This window comes from Paramisgurnus dabryanus, chromosome 3 (genome assembly GCF_030506205.2).
Source record: "Paramisgurnus dabryanus chromosome 3, PD_genome_1.1, whole genome shotgun sequence".
NCBI lineage: Eukaryota > Metazoa > Chordata > Actinopteri > Cypriniformes > Cobitidae > Paramisgurnus > Paramisgurnus dabryanus.
Window position 1 is genome coordinate 15,288,974 of NC_133339.1, and position 25,437 is coordinate 15,314,410.

General features: G+C 37.8%; 1 protein-coding gene across 2 annotated transcripts in view; it reads left to right on the top strand.

Moving 5' to 3' along the window:
- Positions 1-6,843: 6,843 nt before the first annotated feature.
- The window catches only part of pkn1b (protein kinase N1b), a 33,330-nt gene continuing 14,736 nt past the window's right edge, over positions 6,844-25,437 (top strand). The window contains exons 1-7 of one of the 2 annotated variants that reach the window (XM_065278405.1): positions 6,844-7,031; positions 7,099-7,292; positions 18,121-18,418; positions 18,626-18,771; positions 21,075-21,195; positions 24,286-24,431; positions 24,581-24,794. In XM_065278405.1, the coding sequence (XP_065134477.1) occupies positions 7,263-7,292; positions 18,121-18,418; positions 18,626-18,771; positions 21,075-21,195; positions 24,286-24,431; positions 24,581-24,794 (955 nt within the window). In that variant the 5' untranslated portion in view covers positions 6,844-7,031; positions 7,099-7,262. Of the gene's footprint in view, positions 7,032-7,098; positions 7,293-14,867; positions 15,089-18,120; positions 18,419-18,625; positions 18,772-21,074; positions 21,196-24,285; positions 24,432-24,580; positions 24,795-25,437 lie in introns of those variants that run through there. The other variant, XM_065278404.2, reaches the window with a different exon arrangement.

Consider the following 25,437-nt stretch of genomic DNA (forward strand, 5'->3'; position numbering starts at 1 on the left):
GCGTGTGCATGCGAAACTTAATTTAAAAAAAAAATTCTGCACATGATGGTTTCATTTTTTTACTCCAAGAAGTTTACTTGAATAGTTTCACGTGCGCATGCGAAACTAAACTTTATTTAATTTTTTCCCCATGTCCCCTTACAGGCTCTGTACAAATTCACTTAAATCTTATATTTTTTTGTCTAAAAACTAGATTTATTTTCTTGGGTCAAAATGCATCTTGATTTCAGAATTTTCAGATATTTGTACTGAAACAAGACAAAAATACTAAGTAAGAAAGTTATTTTTTGCAGTGCATGTGTGACCTTTCTATGTGATTATGTAATGCGTAAGGTCGAACTGGCATGTCACACAGCTAGTGCAAGACAAGTTGTGGTTTAAAAGTACATATTTTTTATTTTATTTGGTGGAAATGATGATTGTTTCACTAGATAAGACCCTCATTCCTCAGTTGGGATCGTTTAGCCTTGAAGCTGCATTGAAACTGTAAACTGTTGAGGTCCACTAAAGTCCACTACATGGAGAAAAATCCTCAAATGTTTACCTTTAAAAATTTCATTTCTTCTCGACTGAGCAGAGAACGACATAAACATCTTGATGACATGGGGGTGAGTAAATCAGGATTTGTTTATGAAATGGGAGTAATCCTTTAAGATTTTTGTATAATCGTATGTTTTAGTGTGTAAGTACACTGTTAGAAGAGAAGCTACAACATCTGTCACTAGAACGGTACCCTTTAAAATGGTCATATTAAGTACCATATACTGTAGGTACAGATATAAGGGAACATTTTGAAAAAGTACCGCCCCGGTTACAGGTTTTGTTCCTTTATTTCTCAGAGTAGGAAATATCAAGATCTATATCATTAAATATATGAACAATAAGCGATACAACAGATGACATGAAGTGACTGTGAGGGCCTAAATCTATCAGAACTCTATCTTCAAGATGCCTAAACAACCTGAGGATCAACTTGTGGTGATAGCAAATATTGATTGACATACAAATATTACACACTAAATCCAAAGAAAAAAACTAAATTCAACCCTACCCTAACACTAATTTTGACGTTTAGCAGCCTCTTTTCAACAATCAGTCCATTTTCAAAACAAAAACACATCAGAAAAGTAAAGTTTTGCAATAACTTATAAGATGAGGGACGGATGTGTGGGAAAACCGTTTTGTCTAATTGATTTTTGTTTTGGTCTCGTCTGCATGTTCTTCTTCCTGTCTTTGCTGTTCCATTTCCTGTTTGGTCTCCCCTTCTCTGTAACCCCTGCCTCTGACAGTAACACATATCGCAAGTGCTCTTGACTGTCCACAGGGAAAACCTGGAGCGACCTGGAGACTGATGAGCATCAGTTCTCACTGAGCCAGCACGAGAATGATAACCAGTCAACACTAATCCAAGACGTATCTGATGATAACTACCTCGCCCCGCTGCCAAACACTAACAGGCAATCACAGCCTCTCGAATTTCCCACCACTGCGCTGGTGCAGAACGTGCAGCTGCGGCGGTTAGAACGACACCAGTTGCAGCTGCGCCACATTCATCAGCGTCAAGAGCAGGAGCGACTGCAACGTCTTCGTCTGGATGAGGAACGCCAGCGGCAGGAGCAGCAGAGAGCGCTAGAGAGGCAGCGGCGAGAGCTGCTGCAGTTGCAGCTGCAACAGCAGCAGCAGGAACACCGGCTGCGCAGGCAAATCCTGCAGCGGCAGCTTGAGGTACAGCAGCAATACAGACAAACGAAAACGCAGCCGCCCTCTTCTCTGCTTCTGTCGCCCTCATCCGGCCTCTGCACCATCTACGAGGCCATGGAGACCAGCGAGGAAGAGGAGGAAGAGAACAAGGAGAACGGATCTAGAGGAAACAATGAATTTCCTTACAAGACCGGCCGTTCCGTCCCAACAGACCTTCCTCTAAGAGTCGCTAATGGAAACCTTCGACGCCCGCCTGCGCAGGAGCTGGACTGGAACACAAAACTGGACGTGGTCCAGCAGCTGATCAACCAGGCCCTGCTACTGGCAGGTGATGATGGATGTCCTCCGCTCCTGTACCTCCCCGGGCAGGGAGGAGGGATTCTCAGTCCTGTGGAGAGCAGCCTGTGGTCACACATTATATCGTGCTTCGACTCCTCAACAGCAACGGTGGCCTCTGTCAGTAGTTACTCCCCCATCAGTCAGGGCTGCTCCCCACAAGGTGACTGGACGGTGGTGGAACTGGAAACATATCATTAGACATAAAAGTCTAGTCCACCACCAGAATACATCATCTATACTAATCTCCGTCAGTCACTATTAATTTTTGTCTTGTTTTCAGTAGAAATATCTAAAAATTCAAAATCAATTTTCTTGAAGAGCAAAATGACCTAAGAAAATGAGTGTAGTTTTAGACAAAAATATACAATTTAAGTTAATTTGTGCTTTAAATAAGCAAATAAAATCTGCCAGTGGGACAAGCAGAATTTTTTATGAATTAAGTGTTTAAGAAATGTGTTTTAAGCACAAATTATTAACTATAAAAAATAAATGTAAAGGTTTTTTGTCTAAAATTAGGATTGTTTTCTTAAGTCATTTTGCACATCTAGAAAATACATATTGATTTAAGATATTTTTTTTAGATATTTGTACTGAAAACAAGACAAAAATACTAAGTAAGAAAGGTCTTCAATATTTATGCATAAACTTTTTGGAGAAGTTTTTTTCTACATTTCATGGGTTATTTTCTATCGGGCCCCTAAGGTGACATTGGATTAAAAAAAATCACGTGAAACTTTCATTTGCTCACGCGAAACCTTCATGTGCAGAATTTTTTTTTAAAGTTTAGTTTCACGTGCGCACGTGAAACTATCGCGTTTAGTCTCGCAGTTTACGTGAAAGCGCAGTTTGCGTGAAAGCGAAAGTTTCACATGCGCGCGCAAAAGTTTCATGGGCGCGCGCAATAGTTTCACCTGCGCACGCGACACTAAACGCGATAGTTTCACGTGCGCATGCGAAACTAAACTTTTTTTTCTCCATGTCCCCTCAGGGGCTCCGTAATATTCAACCCAGCGCTGAGTCAAGAATTAATGACTGCCCAGCAAGCAATTTTACGTTTTAAAGATGTCTAATAGACGTCGAAACACAGCCAAGACATCGGTAGGTAATAGGTAAAATAGGTAAAATTTGGGCTTTCTTTGAAAATTTTATAGTCGTCTAACCATAACCCAAAATAAATTTAAAAAATGAAAGCAAACAGCTTGTAATCACTGTTGAGTTTGTACATGATGTACTATCATACATCTAGCAAGTTATTTTGACCAAAAATGGCATGTAACCAAATTCAAGTTTATTTTGGCTAGAAGTGGGTTACTGTATCGAGTCTATAGTTAACCTGGATGGTGAAATGATGGCTATTGCTTGCTGGTGGGTTTGTCCCTTTGTGACCTAATGCTGGGTTAAAAATAACATATTGGAATTTTATTGATGACATTTGTACTGAGGACCAGTCAGTGGGATTTAGGCAACTTGCATTAAAAGCAACATGACATCAGAACTAGTTTTCTTAAAAATCCTCCTGATCATATAAGGCCAATAATATTTTTATTACCACATCATAATTTAATGCCAGAAATTTTTATTTTAAATAGGTACTTATGTAGATGTTATGTTTGTGATGTTGTAGTTGTTCGCTTTAAGCTGTTGTACTGAGTGAGATTTCTGCATTTCTGGATCTCTTCTCTCTCAACATTCCTGAACCATTACCTCATTTCCTGGGTCCCTCTGATTCAATGGTTTCCTGGGTTACTGATGATGTCATGGCAACAGGAAAAGGGGGTGTCAAAAAGACACATGAGGTAGAAATAAAGGATGATGAGTGTGTGTGTTTGTGAGAGTTCATATTGAACTTCTGGGTGTCGGTGCTGTAAATATGTTTGCTGTAAATTATATTGAGTCAGCTGTTTGTGTTTGTAATGTTTTAGTCTAGACTCTGGGCTCTCATTTACACTTTAAGTCTTTATATTTTAAACAAAGTGTTTTCTTCTCTTATATAGTTCTGCACAATCAAGTTAAGTGTGCTTTAAATCCTAATGTTAGGCCTGTTTTAGTAGGATAATAGCAGTAAAGTAGCGCCATCTGCTGATTGTAACTTGTCGATGTGATGTCGGTTTCTCAAGATAAAATCAAATCGCATATCTCTTATATCTTACATGTCTTTGATAATTTTAAGCAGTTCAAACTATATATTATCATATTTACTTGTGTCTTCTTGTAGTAGACTCCATTTCTGGTGTGAACGTAATGTTGAATCTATAGGTAGAAAAAGCAATTATGTATTATTTTATATCTATGGACTATATTACTATACTACTATTAATATAGGCCTACTAATGAGAAAAAGTTAAATCTACCAATATAAATGGTAATTATCAATTTATTCATTTTTGTTATTGACATAATTATTTATGGATAATGTCTTGGATAATGTCATGGGTCATACTGGAAAAGTCAAGTTTTGGGTGAATGTCCCTTTAACATCTAATGATGATCTCACTTCAGCCCCTTCTCTATGACCTTATTGTGTCAAAGCAAGGATTTATGTAATACTGCATTGCTCAAAAATGCCTGAAGCATTTAAGGCCGTGTGTCTTCTCGTACCTTTGGTATGGAAGTCTGATCTTGATGTTTCAATGTCCCTGTAAAAGATATTATGAATATTACATTTAAAGTGGCCAAAATGTATAATAGATATAGTTAATAAGTCGTTATAATGTTTAATGTCCTAAGGCAAAAAAAATACACAGCTAAAAGATAATACGGTGATGAATTAACCGCTGTGAGGTGACTGGGCCTTACGTTATAGTTGTATGGGAGGAGTTCGCGGCATGCACGTGACGTCACTGAGGGGAGGAGCCCGCTCGGTTGTCGTCACGCTGGGGGCGGAACTCGCGCTGTTATGCCGAATGTGCAAAAAGAACGAGAGAGCAGCCAGCGCCCATCATCAACCCATGAAGACCGGGTCCTTTCGACCCCACCCATACGGCAAAAATAATAAATTTCTCTGGTCAAAAATTTGTTTTTAATATATGATAAATACAAAGTAAAGCTTAATGAAATATATTTTTGAATTTGAAAATGTATTTAGTTTTAACTTAAAATAAACTGCAGAAAATTACTTTCTTACTTAGTATTTTTGTCTTGTTTTCATTACAAATATCTAAACATTCTTACATTAAGATGCTTTTTCTTGATGTGCAAAATGACCTAAGAAAATTAGTCTAGTGTTTGATAGAAAATATAAAATTGAAATAAATTTGTGCTTAAAACAAGCAAATATATCTGCCAAAGGGGTAAGAAAAAAAAATCTTGAAATAGGTTTACTTTTTTCTTAACACAATTCAATAAATATTTTCTCACCCCAATGGCAGATAATTTTGCTTGTTTGAAGCACAAATTCTTTTAAATTGTATATTTTTTGTCTAAAAACTAGGCTCATTTTCTCATCTAGAAAATACATCTTGATTTAAGAATTTGTAATTTTATTTGTACTAATGTCTAATAAAAAAAACATATGGCAAAGATATATATTGTTCCTGGCCAAAATATAAAAGTTTGTATAAAATTGAAGTATAAAATTTATAACTATAAAATATACAATTATAAGTATGTTTTTGCAGTTGAAAATACATTTTATTTTTATCTTCACAACTGTTATATTTACAGGTTTGTAACATACAAAGTTTTTCTTTCAATGCAACGTGAATATAAAGGCTTTAAAATATATTTATTTTAAAAAAGCACAAACATATATTGGTGAAAAATACATTTGAAAAAAATATTTCTAAATATATTTAATTCCATATGCATTTTTGTATATTTAAAAATATATTTAAAATTATGTTTGAAAATATATTTTTTTTCTGTAGGGGAGTGGGTTGCTCATAATATTAGCCCTATATGGGGCCCATGAAGGGCCCATCATTAACCTATCTGACCTGGGCTATTTGGGGACTTAACCTGGGAAAAAAGGACTGGGCCCCAGGTGGGTAGGCTGATTGGACATGGATGTGCTGACTGGGTTTGGATGTATGTCAGGCTGCACAAGAACGAAATGCTTAACAATAATGTTAAAGTTTGATAGCAAGTCCTCAGGTTCAATTGTGGTGCATTAAAAAAGTGCATTGATGCTTTAATGATTTATTAGTTAAATTAACTTAAACAATTGGATTGTTTCCTACTTAAAATGTATTCTATCTAGGAATTGTATGGCCGAAACCTTGCAATGACAATATGATACACAAGGGTGCGCAATTTCCATTCAATAAGGCAGCTTAACAGTGCGTGTAAAACATCACATTTCACTTTAATCCTGAATAAGATTACAAGCGAATATTTTTTCCTTTACGAAAATTAACCATGGTTTTACTACAGTTAAAACCAAAACACCATGGCTACTGTAGTAAAATCATGGTTACCACAAAATAACCATGGGTTTCACAAAAACCATATAAACCATACACCAAAAAAACATAGTTATACACTTTTACCACAAGAAAACATGGTTTCGTAAGGGTTTAACACTTCAGCTCTTTAAAAAGCAGAACTTAAATTAATAGAAAATATCAGATGAGTCGTTTCAATAATATAAAACAATAACTAAAAAAACAAATTATACTTACTTTAAAAAAGCACTTTCTAACAATAGTCACTGTTTAAAAACATATTGTGTTTACTAAGTTAATAATGTAAACAAAACTATTTGAAATGAATAATGAAAGTGAATACCCTTCGATCAACACTCGCTAAAATGATTAGTGGACATGAATGCGCTCTGTTGCACAGCGGACACATGACCGCGCTCCGGTGCGCGCTGGCGGCTGGAGCGCGCGTCAACGGAGCTCGAGATCACAGGTGGAGGTTTGTGCGTTCGTCCAGGACAGACCATCATGACCCAAGTAGTACAGGACGGGTTCTTATCATGACTTCAAGTTTGGATGATCCGGTCCGGTCCGGTTATGGACTTTATGGTGTAGTTTCGTTGCCGTGCGAAGGTAAAATAATTTAACTTGTGTTGATTTTATCTTGGGACTGTTGTCTGACTCGTGTGTCTTTTCACAGAACTAAACCCGTGGATTTGACTGCATGTCAGGACTGAACGCAGTGGATTATCGTCCAATGAGCGCAGTAAGCGAGGTTTTATCGCGATATGGTGTTCCATTAGCGTGAAACTGAATCGCTTCAGGTGAGAAGTATCGTCATCTTTCCTCTCACTGTTACCTGAGATGGCGATCAACATCAGCAGCGGCACGCGAGTAAGTTTAGACCAGCTGTCACTATAATCTCTCTCTCCCCCTCTCTTTCTTTCTGTGCGTTGTTCATAAACACACAATGTCAATATTTAAATCAGTATTTATGCTCAAATCTTACTTGGTTGACCCTTTTTATAGTCGGCTGTAGGAAACGTAAAATGACTCTATTGCACCTTATAGTTACACACACAGTAGGGCTTTTCACACTGGAAATAGTTTACCACGGTGTAGGCTACTCTAAACCCTAACGGAATCCTGGGTTATCTGTTTCACGTTTACACTTAACCAGGGGTTAAGAGATAACCCTGGGTATTCATAATTTGACGTTTCACACTGTGCATTCCTAAACCCTAGGTCAGGTGTCTGAAACCCTGCTTCTACAACTGTCTGTAATTATCAAGCAACCCTGAACACCTTGATTAGCTGCTTCAGTTTTGATTTGTTGGGGTCATAACCTTATAACCATGCTTCATTTCACACTGCGTGTGTTTGGCACCGCAAAGCATGGTTAAGCCCACAAAAGTAAGGCTAGCAGGGTTTCATAACCCTGGGTTAATTTCAGGGATAACCCCACTTCTAAATTACGATGTTAAATGATCCTTAACCCAGGGTTAAAAGCGAGGTTTAGAACGAAGATAACCCAGTTGACTCATTAGTACAAAAAAAAAACATGTTTTTTCTGTGATAAAAGTTTACTAACCATGGTTTTTGGTGTCCCTACTGAAAATCCAGCTAAGACCAGCATAAGTAGCTGGTTTAAGCTGGTCCTCTCAGCCTGGCAAAGCTGGTCAAGCTGGTGGGTCAGGTGTTCTTCCAACTAGAACAGCTTAAAAAGTGACCAAAACACAGCTAGCTACACCAGCAAAACAAGCTAAAACCAGCTCGCCAGCTTATGCTGGTCTTAGCTGGATTTTTCCGTAGGGGTATTAATCATGGTTTTACTACAGTAGTAACCATGGTTTTTATTGTAGTTAAAGCATGGTTAATTTTCGGAACGGTAACACCTAATGGAGTTTAAAAGTAGTGAATGTCCCAGCTGACCTCAGTTAACCTCTTGTGTAGCCTACTATAGTTGCGTTTTCTGTGAAAATAAATCTCTTCTTTAGACTTTCACTTATGAAAATTAACCATGGTTTTATACAGTTAAAAAACTCATGGTTACTGTTGTAAAACCATGGGTTTGCTAATAATAAAAAACAAGGTTACTACACTTTTACCACAAAAACCCTCGGTTAATTTTCATAAGGGTTGGAGTGCAGTGTAATCCTGCAGAGGTTTGTTTTCATAAATGCGGTCTTTGAGATTTATTTCTGCAGATTTGTCATTTACAGTAATGGTTTGTAATGTGGTCGGCACTTCTTCAGTTACTTCTGTAAACGTTCTTTAAAGTTTAATAAACATGGGTTGGATTCATTTCCTGCCAAATGTCAGGGTTTACCAAACTGGAAGAAAAGTCAAGGTTAAATTAATCAACATTAGGGTTGCATAACAATTAATTGCGAAGAATAAAAGTTCAAAAAAATCATATATATGTGTGTAATGTGTATAATAATTAGGTATATAAATTCCCACACATGCATGTATATATTTAAGAAATATTTACATATATACATTTTAATATTTATATATAATTTATATTATATAAAAATACTTAATATATATATATTTTTTTTTCTTAAATAATAAATTATCATACACAATAAACCCACATATATGATGTTAACAAAAACTTTTATTCTCCAAACGATTAGTTGCTATTAATCATTATGCAGCTCTTATGAACATAAATATATACATAATAAATAATTTTATTTAATCAAAATGTATTTTCTGTAAATCTGCTTTGCAACAATGCAAAACAGTGAGAATGATGATTAAAATGCAACAATAATAATAATCAAAATAATAAAGTAACTAAATATAAATGGGGCGTAAATCAAAAAAATCCTTTTAATGTCATATAAAAAAAATTTGGGAGGGTCTGACACAAATAAAAGTAAATTTGGCCTCTGTTGCAGCAATGCTTCAGCGTTCTGTCGATATGGGAATTAAATATTGAATAGTTTATCTCTACAGAAGTGAAGCATCTATCTCTGCTTGTATCTTTCAACATTCAGTTTTTATATATTATATATATAATCTAAAGAGCTGAAGTAAAGGACGGGGTTATATTTAGTGTCACACATCAGGTTTTTCTTTAAAGGGGATTTGTGTAACGTAACCCATCATGTCCATGTCCAGTATTAACTGCCTCGCTCACGGGAGAAAGATCTGACCCATAATCCTTTTATCTTGGCTGTGCCCCTCTTCACCTCCTGCTTCTGCAGACCATTAGATGCATTAAAGCTCAATGGAGAAAATCAATAACCTGCTGTGGGTCGTTTGCTAAAACAATTGTCCAAATGTTTGCTGTAGAGCGATGAGAAAGCATCTCGAATGCCCTGGAGGTCAGAGATATGAGTGTGTTTCTGTCGCATCTGTTAATGTGAGCTGTCCGTCATGATGTGCTTCTGAGAAACTCAGTTTATATCAGAAGAGAACAGGAGCAGCATTTCAGGATATCAAGAGATAAGAAGTTGATGTTATGACAACATTACACCATGTTTTGACCTCATGGTTTGATACCAGTTAAACAGATGCTGTTGATTTCCGCATGATAGCTTAATGTAAACATCTCTTTTCTAACCCTGTTCCTGTGCTGATGCCTAAGTCTTTTATATACAGCGAGTAAAATAAGTATTGAACCTGTCACCATTTTTCTCAGTTAAAAGGTGCTATTGACGTGAGATTTCACCAGATGTTGGTAACAACCCATGAATTCCACACATTTAAAGAAATCAAACCATACATATAAAACCACAAAGGGAAAAGTATTGAACACACTTACTAAAATGTATTTAAATGTATCTGCCAAAAAACAACCAGTCTTCATATCTCTTCTATGACCTTTAGTTTCCACAAATTTTCAATTGGATTTTTTTGCCTATGCAATTTTACATTGTATTACACACAACTTAAAGGACAAGTTCGGTATTTTACACTTAAAGCCCTGTTTTAAGATTGTTTATGATGAAATAGAATGGTTTTGACTGAAATTTCGACATTTTCGGCTGCCCTGAGAATTTTCGCGTGTTTGTGTTTCAGCTCAGACCTCTACAATGGGTTTAATGGTGCACTGGAACAATCCTTCCTAAAATGCATTAAACTTTTGTTTACAAAGACGTGAAACTCACCGAGTGGTCAGGGGTGTTCACTGATATGCTCACACAAAAATCGCTCCAAAATACGCATTCCAACAGGTTTTATCGTAGTTTTTGCCGACTCCATTGACTTGTATTAGTTGTGCTGTGAGGTACGGTATTACTCCGCGCCGGGAACTTTGTTTCTATTCTTGCAATAGGCAAAGGCGGATTAGCGCCACCACCTGGGCTGGAGTGTTTATTATTCAAGCTCTAAGCGGAAGAATGTATGGGTGTGAGGCGTTTGGGAAAATAGGTCCACAAGTTAACAACGAATGCTAAAACAGCTGTTGGAAAGCATCTTTTGCAGCGATTTTTTTGTGAGCATATCAGTGAACACCCCTGACCACTCGGTGAGTTTCACGTCTTTGTAAACGAAAGTTTCATGCATTTTAGGAAGGATTGTTCCAGTGCACCATTAAACCCATTGTAGAGGTCTGAGCTGAAACACAAACACGCGAAAATTCTCAGGACAGCCGCAAATGTCGAAATTTCAGTCAAAACCGCTCTATTTCACCATAAACTATCTGAAAACAGGGCTTTAAGTCTAAAATACCGAACTTGTCCTTTAATGTATGGACATCTATGGTTTGATTTCTTTGAATGTGTGGGTTGCATGTGTTGTTACAACATCTGGTAAAATTTCATGTCAATAGCACCTTGAGAAATATAATAACTGGAAAAATTGTGACGTGTTCAATGGTTATTTTACCCGCTATATGATGGGTCAGTAAGTTGAGGTGATAGTTAATGATAGTGTCTAAATATCTCTAGAAAAAAGCTACTGTATAAAAGGTTAACACATTCATGATGTCTGACATGAAACTAATCCATATGACTCATAATATTACAAGTCTTTTGGAGCAAAACGTTAGCGTTAGGCTGCATGTACACCGAAGTGTTGAAACGGACGCCGACTGTAGGCGCTTGCCAGCTTTTTTCAGCTGAGCGCTTTAAGGGGGTGTACACACCAAAGCTGTTATGCCTGCAGCAGGCGCATGCTTTCAACTGTTTCCAATGGAAGCTTGGCGTTTTTCAGAAAAGCCAGCAGCTAGCGGTTTTCTTCCGCTCTGAAAACCGGCGCTCGGCGTTTTTTCTGGCTCAGTGCTGAGCGCCGAGAGTTTAAAAATATTCAACTTTGGGTGAAACGCTCCCCTCGTCAATGTCTGTTCTCACACGGCCGTCCAATCACAGTGGAGGAGGGGTGGGACATTACCACAACAACCAACCGGCTCACAGCTGAAGTATCAGAGCTACCAAATTGCTCAGCTGAAGAAAGCTTACAGTAAGCAGAAAAACAGCTGGCATTCGGCATCCTCTAGGCGTTGTTAGCTGCGTTAAAAATTTTGGTGTGCACAACCCATAATTGCTATAATACTTCTGCTTTGTTTATCAGTCGTTGAATGATGTGCCAGTTGGTTAATGTGATATTTGTCCTGCCCCTCCTTCACTGTGAAAAAAAATCTGTGCTGTGATCAGTACAAAGAAGTCTGTCTATATAGCAGCATCCCTCCTCCACCCCAGCACCACCCTCTTAGCTGCTGTCTATCACAGATAAGGAGGGGAAATACTCTGGGTTTGGGCTAAAATTCAGAGCTCAGAGCCCTCCAGTCAAACTGGCTCATCAAATATCCTTTCTAATCATATCTAATTACATGACAATGTGAACTTATGAAATGAAGATGTGTGTGTGTCTCCTAAAGAGAAGCTCTTTGAAATCATGTAAGGTCTGTGTCATTCTGAACCCTTCACCTCTCATTACATCATCAGTTTTCATTGTCATCGTCATCATTCCCCTTACCTACCCCATTCCCTAACCCCAACCATCACAGAAACCATTCAGCTACTTCACATTTTCAATAAACATCATTCTGTTTGATGTATAAGCTTGTTTCCTCATGGGGACATCAAAATGTCACCACAAGGTCACAAAAACACTGGTATTCTTATCTTTGTGGGGACAATTGGTCCCCACAACGTGATAATTACCAAGTGCACACACACAAACACACACACTCACTTTCAATCTTTTTTAAATCAAATATTAATTTATTCATATTTATCTGTGTGTGAACTGTTACATTTATGAGACTCAGAGCATTGAAATATGGATTCAAGAGTTTTAAAGAGAGACATCACCAAATAAATGAAGGTTCTGTCATGAAACTGATGTAGTTTAAGTTGTACTGGTCATTGTTTACTGTTTTCCTCTTGATTTAGAGACAGATTCTGTACATATGAAATGTTTCTGTAAATACAGATGGTAAAGTGGAGTCAGATGGCTTCTGAGAAATCTACCTGTATTTTACTGTGACTTGCATGCTGTTTGTAGGCGGGGCATCATCGTGTGGGCGGAGTCTTCGAGGTCCTGTAAACTATTCTCTGTTTATTTATGAATCAGTGCTGTGATTTGATGGAATCTGGTAGGGCTGGGTGGTATATCGAGCTTTGGTCCACAGACTTTATGACTGTTGTGCTTTATATAGACAAAAATTGTGTGTAGCGTGCTCAGCCAAGGTAGCATGCTGCTGTCATATTTAACACTCATATGGTTGGACACTTCACACAAGCATCCTAAATAATCCAAACCCCTCTGGTGCTGTTGGCTGTTTGTATTCCATTTCTATATTATTTAAAGGGGACATATCTTGAAAATCTGACTTTTTTTCATGCTTAAAGGAACAGTATGTAGGATTGTGGCCAAAACTGGTACTGCAATCACACAACTGGTGGCCAATACACAACATGACAACATAAACATACGTTGAGGGCTGCAACTCCACTTTTTAAATGACAATATCCTGGTCAGACCGCTGTTGTGAGTGATTTAAGTATTTGAAATGAAAATGATTTCTTAATGTCTAGTGACATATCAGGGCCATTTAATGATTAATTGATATAAATTTCTTACATACTGTTCCTTTAAGGGTTATATTGGAAGATTTTCCCAAATTTTAGAAAAGAACCGCCCTTTCCGCTTTTAAAAAAAATGCAATTGTGCAACACTCTACCTGCTCCTAAGAGGAAAGCCTATTAAACGTGTGCACGAGAGAGAGCATGCACAAGCCTAGTTCTTCTCATGCACGCTCTGTTTATAAGTTGTTGTCGGTATGGCTCATACATTGAAATGTTTACCGTGTCTGCGCAGTTCGTGACTTGTGCTAGGGCTAGCATTGCTAATCATAGCTTACATCAACTTTTACTAGCAGCGATTTTAAATGGATTTCTCCAAATAGCATGACAAACTTTACCTGTCGAGTAGAAACTTCACGACTGAGGCATCAGTAGGAAGCCCAACCTGTGTGAAATATCTCCCAAAAACACTCTGGTCTTGTTTCTTTCTTCAGAGGCCTTTCTCTTCTTGTCATACAATTCATAAACACTTTTTCTCTTGCGACCCTCAGACATTTTGAAAAAACACGATGAGAATGCGAGCTTCAATGAATGGCTGAAACCGTAGCTCACCACACATATACACCTGAAAGTGCGCATGTGCAGAAAGCGAACCTAGGGACGAGCACGTACGACGGCCTTACGTCAACATATCACCAGAATGATTGACAACTAGGAGGACCAATAGTCTTGATGATCCATCCGGAAAAAGAAAATCCTCCGCTATACCTTTAAGTGCTATAATTGGGTCTGCAGTGCTTCTATTAACCTAGAAAATAAGGTCATTGAAATTGAAATCTGGCTCCCCTTGTGATGTCAGAAGGGGATCTTATTATAATAATACCACCCCTTAATCTGCACTATCCAACCACGGCACTGCCATTTAGTGCAGACACAACCAAAAATGGCACACCTACAAAGTGGCAATTTAACATCTTATAGTAAATTATTGAGCTAAAACTTCACATATGTACTCTGGGGACACCAAATATTTATTTAGAAACCTTACTATCTTGCTGTGACGTGCAACTAAAGAAATGTGAATACAAGCTTGTGTCCATGTGATCGTGTGTGTGTGTGTGTGTGTGTGTGTCCATGCCAGTTTTACTTCCTCTTCCTCCTTTACTTGGTTTTCAGTAGAGTTCAAAGTGACTCTCTTTGAACTGAAAATGGTTTATTCATTCAGATAACTGTGATCTCAACACATTTAGAAACGGTGAAATAGAAACTAATACAAGCCACACGCACACACACACACGCACACACACACACACACACACACACACACACATACAGTGATGTCCGGCTGCAGTGTTTGCATCTGAACAGGAAGCTGTTTGAGTGATTTCAAAACGCTATCACCATGTGCCAATGTGTTCCTGTGTATGTGCAAATGACAAACATCTCTCTCTCTCTCTCTCTCTCTTTCTCTCTCTCTCTCTCTCTCTCTCTCTCATATGTCATTGAGATGAACAGGAAGCTGCCTGTGTTTCTTTGAGCGGAAGTGATCGCTGTCGATGGTGTCGATCGCTCTGATTATTCAACAGTGTTATATCTAAAGAGCACAGGGCGAGCATTAAAGGAGTTTATGAGGAGAAGCTGATGGAGGCTGAAGATCCAGGAGATCTGTGTTCTGTTGAGGAGAGTCCAGGAGAAGCTGAATATGTGGTAGGATATCAGACGGGCCTGTGATGGCCAAACATGGTGTCTGTGAACTTCTGCACACATTAGCTGAATGCCCTGATCTGTGTCTGATGTGTTGAAGTGTGTTCACTCAACTTCAAGTTGTTTTGTGTGTTTATTGCTTCTTGTGTAGTTTATCTTGTGTAATGTGAAGTATTACAGAGAGAAACAGGATATATGGTGTAGAGCAGGGATGGGCAACTTCGGTCCTGGAGGGCCGGTGTCCTGCAGAGTTTAGCTCCAACTTACCTCAGCAAACCTGCCTAAAAGTTTCTAGTATGCCTAGTAAGACCTTAATTGGCTGCTTCATGTGTGTTTAATTATGGTTGGAGTTAAACTCTGCAGGACACCGGCCCTCCAGGACCGAAGTTGCCAATCCCTACTGTAGAGATTGATTATATTGATTTGATGAAAAGTGAGATACTAATGAGACATTTGTTAGCATATTATGTGTGTGGATAGCTTATTTGCTCTTGAAAGAACTCGATGAGAAAGGTTTGAGTTCAAAAGTGGAAATCTCCATTAAATCTCATTGCTGTTATGGAGATGTAAGGTTATGTTGTTGCAGGCCAGCCGATGTGTTTTATGATGAAGGGACTTTTCCTGTCTGTTCTAAAAGCGAGCTGAACTTCCTTTTTCAGTCATAACATCATTCATGTGTCTCTGCTTTCTATCAGTCAGATATTATACAGTTTGTGTTGTCTTGACTCTTTACTCTCTCATGTGTGTAGTAGTGTAAGATTTCACTCTCACGTCCGTATCTTCACAATCATTTAAAGGAATAGTTCACCCAAAAATGAAAATGACTTCATAATTTAATGCCATTTAAAGACTATATGACTTCCTTTCTTCATTCAAACACATACATATATAACAACATGAGTCTCGTGACTAGTCATCATATGAGACACACGAGAACCAATGATCATCTTATGTATGGATCTGGCATGCCGCCATTTTAGATCATTCACGACTTACAGTGTTGTGTACATTTAAAGTCCATGTACAGTCATTTCAGATAATTGTGTATAAATGTATTTCTGAAATACATTACAAAGACTGTGAACTATGTAGTACTAAATTGTGAAGTTACACCGTTAAAGGGGGGGTTTAATGGTATTTCAAGCATTCTGACTTATTAACACAGTTATAGAGTTGTTTCCTCATGCTAAACGTAGGCAAAGTGTCAAAAATGCAGTTGGGCGTGTTTCAGAGTATTTCTGTGCCGAATGCACTTCGCCAGGGTTCGTACAAGTTTCGGCTAATTTTTTTCGATTACGGTTCTAACTGACGTTTCAGGGGTTTTCGATACGTATCACTTCTTTATATGGGCTTCCGCCGGAAAACTTCCCCCGGAAAACCCCGCCCAGCCGTCAGTCAGCGGGAGACGCTAGAGCTTGCTAACAGCTTATCACGCCACTCAGCTTTGTTTAATTTCAAAAGTCAACAATGGCACAACAAGAAGTGTGTTTTTGGATGCAAGGAGAAGACATCCAGCCTTATGGAAACAATGGAAATAGTTTATTATCCGGATTAGCAGCGGAGTTTTGCGTGTGTGTGTTTGATGCGGTGGATTTTCATGACGAGTTACACGTGGTAAGTAAGACTTCTGTCTTATGTTGGAAATAGGCGCGTGTATATTATATAAATGACACGAACATGTAGTGAATCATAAGTTAAAACAGTGTTGTATAGTGTTGCATGACTCGTACTCGCTCCTCCCGTGTTATAACTCCTCCTTCTTCATTTTTTCGTACGTTATCGGAAAGATTCGGTAAAGCTAATCTTTCTTTTATAAATCTGATTAAACTAAAGACTCTTCAGAGATATAAAGGATGTCATACTACTCCATAGGTACTCCAGATTAATATCAGAAATGCAGAAACAGCGTGTGTTACAAGAGCTTTAAACGGTTGTTCCACATTTCTGTGTTCAGGATTATTTGGGCGGGGCAAAAACGGTGGCTCAATGACACACTGGAGTCATGGCCCCGCCCCTAACACAATCGCGAGCATACATTCAAGTTGTAACGGTGAAAGTTGAAAGAGATGGCAATTTTTCCACAAGTGGGTGTGGTTTCGGGGCACACAGAGAACACGCCCCTAGCGTTTCAGAGCAGAGAATTGTACTTAAAGTTTTTGTACCTATTCAAATTTGTCTGAGTGGTTAAAGGCAGAGTGCACAATGTCTGAAAGCCAATGTTGTTATTTGAAATCACCTAAACATACATGCCCCTACCCCAATAGAATCTGGACCTTCTCTTGATAGACCCGCCCCACACATACGCAACCCCAGCAAGGATGTCGGTTAGTAGACACGCCCCTTACTGCTCATTGGCTACAAGTGTGGTAGACTCCCTTTTTCATACATTGTGCACTTCGCCTTTAATAACACCTTTATCTTTGGTGTGACAAACTTTAAAGTCTTTAAAGTGTCATGAAACCCCCTTGTTTCAGTAGTGCTTTTTCACACCTCCGATTTGAAAAACTTTCCGAAAAGGGACATTGTTAACTGCAGTCACTAACGTTGTGCTAAGGGGGCGTAGTTTCAGCAACCGGGCACCTCAGCTCCACCCACGTTATGTTAGTTGTATGTGACATAATATGTTAGTTGTATGTGAATGATGTTTAGTAGAGAGATGGTATGATACTACAGATCTACAGTAGTGATCCTAACACTGCTGACTCATCAGAAAACCCTTAAACACAAACCTGACGATCTTATTTAGTTTATAGATGAGCACAGGGTCGTTTCATGGAAATCATTTATCAAGTACTGTGTGACAAATTGTAACTATAAAAACTTCCTCTCCAGTTTACAATGAACATTTACTGGAACTAAACTGCTTCGCAGATCTTCTGGATTATGACATCATGAGCTTACCAACATACGATCACCCACATGTTCATGGTGGAGGCATTGTTACATAAATCTTAATTCCAGTCTCTCTATCCCGATCCAGCCGATGGTTTTATGCAAACACGTTGTGACCTTTGATCCTCCTCTATTTCCTGTAGGAGTCAGATGGTCTATCTGTTCTGGAGCAGCTGGGTCTGGACCAGAACTCAGATTTATCCGACACCAACGTGCAGCAGCGATTGGACGAGCAGCGCGAGTGGATTCGGAGGGAGATACGTAAAGAGTTTAAGATCAAAGCGGGTGCAGATAACCTGCGGCGGGCGACCACAGACAAGCGTAACGCTCAGCAGGTGGACAGTCAGTTACGCAGCTCCACACGCAGACTGGATTCACTTCATGCGCAGCTGCAGGAACTGGACGCTCACATAGTGGTCAAAGGTCACGATGACAGTAAAGGTCAGGGGTCACTAACTCTTTAATGACTGTTCAGATGGTTTATAGATGAAGTTTAATCTCTGTGTATATCATCTGTACATCAGTGGTGTTACAGGATTTTAATGTTGATCATGTGAATCTACAGTCAAATGCTGTGAGCTTATGTGTTATGATAATGTGTGACACATCACCATGACCTAATGTGATGTTCCGACATTTAACCCCCAGATGACCTTCAGTCTCCCAGGACAACAGGTCGCTCTTCAGCCAATCAGGACCGGATCAAGGCTCTGGAGCGACAGCTTAACATTGAGCTGAAGGTTAAACAGGGGGCAGAGAACATGATCCCAATCTATGCCAATGGAAATACAAAGGTAGAAGACATCAACACTGTCTGTCTGTCTATCTGTTCTCTATATCTGTCTGATCTTTATATCTTTCTGTATGATCTTTATATTTGTCTGTCTGTCTGTTTGATCTTTATATTTGTCTGTCTGTCTGGTTGTCTGATCTTTATATTTGTCTGTCTGTCTGGTTGTCTGATCTTTATATTTGTCTGTCTGTCTATCTGTTCTCTATATCTGTCTGTCTGTCTGATCTTTATATCTGTCTGTCTGATCTTAATATCTGTCTGTCTGATCTTTATATCTGTCTGTCTGATCTTTATATCTGTCTGTCTGATCTTTATATCTGTCTGTCGGATCTTTATATTTGTCTGTCGGATCTTTATATCTGTCTGTCTGATCTTTATATGTGTCTGTCTGTCTATCTGTTCTCTATATCTGTCTGTCTGTCTGTCTGTATGATCTTTATATTTGTCTGTCTGTCTGATCTTTATATTTGTCTGTCTGTCTGTCTATCTGTTCTTTAGATCTGTCTGTCTGATCTTTATATTTGTCTGTCTGATCTTTATATGTGTCTGTCTGTCTATCTGTTCTCTATATCTGTCTGTCTGTATGATCTTTATATTTGTCTGTCTGTCTGATCTTTATATTTGTCTGTCTGTCTATCTGATCTTTATATCTGTCTGTCTGATCTTTATATCTGTCTGTCTGATCTTTATATTTGTCTGTCTGATCTTTATATCTGTCTGTCTGATCTTTATATTTGTCTGTCTGTCTATCTGTTCTCTATATCTGTCTGTCTGTCTGATCTTTATATTTGTCTGTCTGTCTGTCTATCTGTTCTCTATATCTGTCTGTCTGTCTGATCTTTATATTTGTCTGTCTGTCTGTCTATCTGTTCTCTATATCTGTCTGTCTGTCTGATCTTTATATTTGTCTGTCTGTCTATCTGTTCTTTAGATCTGTCTGTTTGTCTGATCTTTATATCTGTCTTGTCTGTCTGTCTGATCTTTATATATGTCTGTCTGATCTTAAAATCTGTCTGTCTGATCTTTATATCTGTCAGTCTGATCTTTATATTTGTCTGTCTGTCTGTCTATCTGATCTCTATATCTGTCTGTCTGTCTGATCTTTATATTTGTCTGTCTGATCTTAATATCTGTCTGTCTGATCTTAATATCTGTCTGTCTGATCTTTATATCTGTCAGTCTGATCTTTATATTTGTCTGTCTGATCTTTATATCTGTCTGTCTGATCTTTATATGTGTCTGTCTGTCTATCTGTTCTCTATATCTGTCTGTCTGTCTGATCTTTATATTTGTCTGTCTGATCTTAATATCTGTCTGTCTGATCTTAATATCTGTCTGTCTGATCTTAATATCTGTCTGTCTGATCTTTATATCTGTCTGTCTGATCTTTATATTTGTCTGTCTGATCTTTATATCTGTCTGTCTGATCTTTATATCTGTCTGTCTGTCTATCTGTTCTCTATATCTGTCTGTCTGTCTGATCTTTATATTTGTCTGTCTGTCTATCTGTTCTTTAGATCTGTCTGTTTGTCTGATCTTTATATCTGTCTTGTTTGTCTGTCTGATATTTATATATGTCTGTCTGATCTTAATATCTGTCTGTCTGATCTTAATATCTGTCTGTCTGATCTTTATATCTGTCAGTCTGATCTTTATATTTGTCTGTCTGTCTGTCTGATCTTTATATCTGTCTGTCTGTCTGTCTATCTGATCTCTATATCTGTCTGTCTGTCTGATCTTTATATTTGTCTGTCTGATCTTAATATCTGTCTGTCTGATCTTAATATCTGTCTGTCTGATCTTTATATTTGTCTGTATGATTTTTATATCTGTCTGTCTGTCTGATCTTTATATCTGTCTGTTTGTTTGTCTGTCTGTCTATCTGATCTTTATATCTGCTTGTCTGTCTGTCTATCTATCTCTATAGCTGTATGTCTGTCTATCTCTATATCTGTCTGTCTGTCTGTAAATCTCTATAGCTGTCTGTCTCTATATCTGACTGTCTGTCTGTATTTCTGTCTGTCTCTATATCTGTCTTTCTATATCTGTTTGTCTGTCTCTATAGCTGTCTTTTTCTATATCTATCTATTTATCTGTCTGCCTATATCTCTGTCTATCTGTCTGTCTGTCTCTATATCTATCTGTTTGTCTTCCTGTTTATTTCTCTGTCTCTTTATCTGTCTGTCAATCTGATTTATTCATCTATCTGTCTGCATATCTGTTGGTCTGTCGGTCTATCTACATGTCTCTATATATTTGTCTCTCTGTTTTTAATCTATATGTCTATCTGTCTGTCTCCTCCAGGATAAGAAGCTGCTTCAGTCGGCTCAGCAGATGTTGCAGGACAGTAAGATGAAGATTGACATCATCCGCATGCAGATCTGCAAAGCCATGCAGGCCACAGAGCAGACAAACGAGTCTCATGGTATATATAACATTCTGATATTGAGTCTCCTCACATTCTCTTTAACTCTTAATCTTTAAACATTTAGTTAATAAAGCTAGATCTGTCTCACTGCCCTCATCGAGAGAGAGAGAGAGAGAGAGAGAGAGAAAGAGAGAGAGAAAGAGCTGAAGATGATCTGAGAGGAAATGATGTTTGAGTTGAAGCGTGTGCTCTAATGGACTCTAATGGTGTTTCAGTCCTGATGTCTTGTGTGTCCTGAGGCCGTGCGAGGTTGGTTAAGAATAGATTTATTAATGCTGCTCTGTCCTCACTCTCTGACATCATGTTTGTGGATTTAAAGATGATTCTCAGAGATATAACCGCACATTTCAATCTTCTTGTAGATCAATAACCTGGATTTTGTTTAAATACAGCAAACTGCCCGATTTCAACCCTCCCAGAATCTGGCTTTAAACTGGCTAATAAAATCCCATGAGCTTTTCCTCCATCTGTTTGATCGATCCGTATTAATGCTGATTCTAAAAGCTTTCTGAATCTCAATGTCCACTGTGCATGCTTATTAAACAAGTACGTGAAACAGTATGCAGTGTTCTGCAATGAACATTTCAAACAGTAGTATGTTACATTGTGATCATGTGAGCGCATTGGGTCTCATTCACTAATAACTGCGTATAGTACGTAGTAGTACGTAATAGTAAGTTTTTTGTATTTACACATAAATTTGAACTTCACACGAAAACTTTGCTACTACTTGTTCTTACGTTAGTGAATTTCGAGTGTTGTACATGAGCAGCCGCGTACATGAGGTTGGAAATTTGCATAAAACACACCCAATCTAGCTCTATATAAGGGCTTTCCACAGCACTGGTCCACAGAATTTTTTTAGCAGTTTGTCACCGACGCCAAAAGAGTTGGAAAAGAAATCCATGATACTATTTATTATCTGTAAGATTCTGTTTTGCTTTACAATTTTATTTTAGGAGGTTTTGCTGTCGATGGAGGATGCCATTGCTTTGTGTCCACCAGAGTAACATTAAAGTATTGGATGAGATAACAAAGACATTTATTTATATGACAGAGATGCGCAGACAGCGATGACAGGAGATCAAGTGATTGATTGTTTGGGCTTTTTATTACATTTACATAAGGTTTAAATTAGGCATTAAGCAAAAAGTAACATTTATTAAAGCAAGAAGCCCAAAAAGCAGTGGGTTACTAGTGCATTTTATAACAGCTAAGCGGCATTGTTAGATACGATGCGAAGAGGAGTGCCTAAAACCCCCTTAGCTGTTATAAAATGCACTGTAACCCCACATCTTCGTGGGGCTTATTGCGTTTATAAAACAGTTACCTCATATGCATAGCAGGATTTCATAAAATAAAACACAAATAAGTTGTAATTATATTAATACAATTATTACTCTTACGTCAAACAAAGTAGTTCCTCAGAATCAAGTGTGACTGCAACAGAGCGCGGTGCTCAAGCAACACAGATGCAGCAAAGACACAATTTAAATATGATTTAAGACTGTGGTGTTTATTTTTATATATCAACATTCATCTAATTTATAAATTAACATTTATATCGTGCAACGGTTGAAGTGATGATCAAATATGCTTGGAAGCATGCTTAACTCTTTCCCCTTCAGCATTTTTTTTCAAGTTGCCACCCAGCTTTAGTTTACTAGCTTCTAGAAAAAAAATTATTCTTTAAATAAACATTAAATATATCAAATGAAAGAACAGACCCACCGTTTTAAAAAAAACACAGTTTCATCCTACCGGTATTTGTTCTCTTATCAGCTCTGAAATTTTCAGCTAAAAGCTAAGATCATTCCATTTTTGTGAAGAACTTTTGTAAGAAATCAGATTCAGAGCCATGATCAAAACTTCGTAGCAACAGTGGTGCAGTGATACTTATGTAATGCGGTCTGAACCGTTGGGTTACCGGGGTATTTTATCACGGCTTAGAACGAGTTTCAACCAATCAGAATGAAGAACCTGAACGGGCCGTTTTAAATTAAGTTTTTTTTATTATAAATGGAATTTAAGGCCCAAAAATTACTACTATTTACTAGTCCTGGGAAAAGATTAATCGCATACAAAATAAAAGTGAATTTTTGCCTAATATATGTGTCTATGTATGTAATTATTAAGTATATTTAAACACACACACACACACACACATACATTTCAGAAAATGTTTATTTATATATCAATTTTTTATTGTTAATATATAATATATAAAAATATAAATAAATAAATATATATACAGATGTAAATGTTTCTCAAAAAACTACATGAATGTGTGTGTTATATATACATAATAATTACACACAGCTCACACTCACATATTATTCAAAAAATCACTTTTATTTTGTATGCGATTAATCTTTTCCCAGCACTTCTATTTACTATTTTATTAGTGTGAGAACACAATTTGAAAAAAGTGCAAATGGTATTGGACAATTACTGTGCGTGATTTACTGACATTAAAGAACACAGGCACAAAAATCTAATTTCTATAATGACCAATGTAAGACATGCTTGTTTAGTCCTTAAATATTGGAACAACTGGCAGTAAACTCACGAGTGCAAACCTTAGTAAGTTGCATCGTGTGATTGATTTAAATCCTCTCCTCCCATAAATTTTACATCTGAAAGGGAAACTCCTACAAATGCATATGCATTATGGTCTGTCGCAAAAAACAGTCGTGACCACGCCTTTTCATTGCTAATTTTTTCACTGCGTGTCATCAGAAAATCCTGACAATCCGGAGTTCTTTTAACGGCAAAAAAATGGTTTCCGCTGGTGCAAGCTTTTAGTAAAATTTCATGAATCAAAAATGAGATGTTGAAAGGTTCTGGTTCATTCGTCACACAGCACAATGACTGTCACATCAATTACAATGCATTGTGGGATTTACTTTTGCGTAATCTAAATCTAGCTTTTATTAATACGTTTTAAAAGAGATTTTGGTCTGTTGCTCAAATCCAGTTGTCATATGATTTGGAATATAATCTTTAGTCATACAGACAGATTTAAGTTTTTATACAGTAAAGGATATATAAGTGGATGTGTTTTGATATATTAATGTGTGTGTGCAGGTAAAGATGATATGTGCGGGGTGGAGCTCAGAATCGAGGAGCTCTGGCATCATTACCGTGTGGAGCACGCCATGGCAGAGGGTGCCAAAAACATGCTGAGACTACTGGGAACTGGTAAAGCACAAGACAAGAAAGCCATTGCTGAGGTGAAACACACACACACACACTGATAAATATTCCAACTGAACAAACAAATGAGACATTCAGATCATTGAGAAGAAAGATTGAAATATTTAACTTTTCATTGCAAATGTTGCCATATTAAGAGATTGAGACGTGTGTTTTGTCTCTTTAGGCTCAGAGTCGATTAAGTGAAGCTTCTCAGCGTTTGGATCTTCTGCGAGTGTCGTTAGAGCAGCGTTTGGTTGATCTACCAGAAGATCATCCTAAAGCGTGTCTGATCAAAGAGGAACTGGTGTTGTCATCATCTTCAGCATTCAGTTCACGTCACAGCGCCCCCTACATTCACAATCAGTACAGCACTCTCAGCAGACCCTCACCTCTCACCGGTACACCAGCTGTTCTGTGTTCACTTATCAACTTTATTAAAGGGGACATATCATAAAAATCTGACTTTATCCATGTTTAATTGCTATAATTGGATCCCCATTGCTTCAATCAACCCAGTAACTTAGTTTTGGATTCTCTGCAAGCATGTGAAAAAAAGCTCATTGAAATTTGCCTCCCCTTGTGATGTCAGAAGGGGATCCTATTATAATAATACCACCCCTTAATCTGCACTATCCAACCACGGCTCTGACATTTAGTGCAGAGAGAGAAAATAATTGACAGCACAATTGAGTTTCAATTTCAACAAACCACCATTATGGTGATCAGTGTTTGCATTATCATCTCGTTAACATTTAAAAAACACACCCAAAAATGGCACATTTTTGTGCACACATATAAAGTGTCAACTTTAACATGTTATAATAAATTATCTGTGAAGTATTTTGAGCTAAAACTTCACATATGTGCTCTAGGGACACCAAAGATTTATTTGACATCTTAAAAAAGTCTTGTGAAATGTCCCCTTTAATGCTCATAAAACACATTAGACATAAGAAACAGAGGCTACAAATTCATGTCCTATTTTTTTATAAATTGTGGCACCCAGGAACTGACATCATTTGAATCCTTTATAAAGCATTT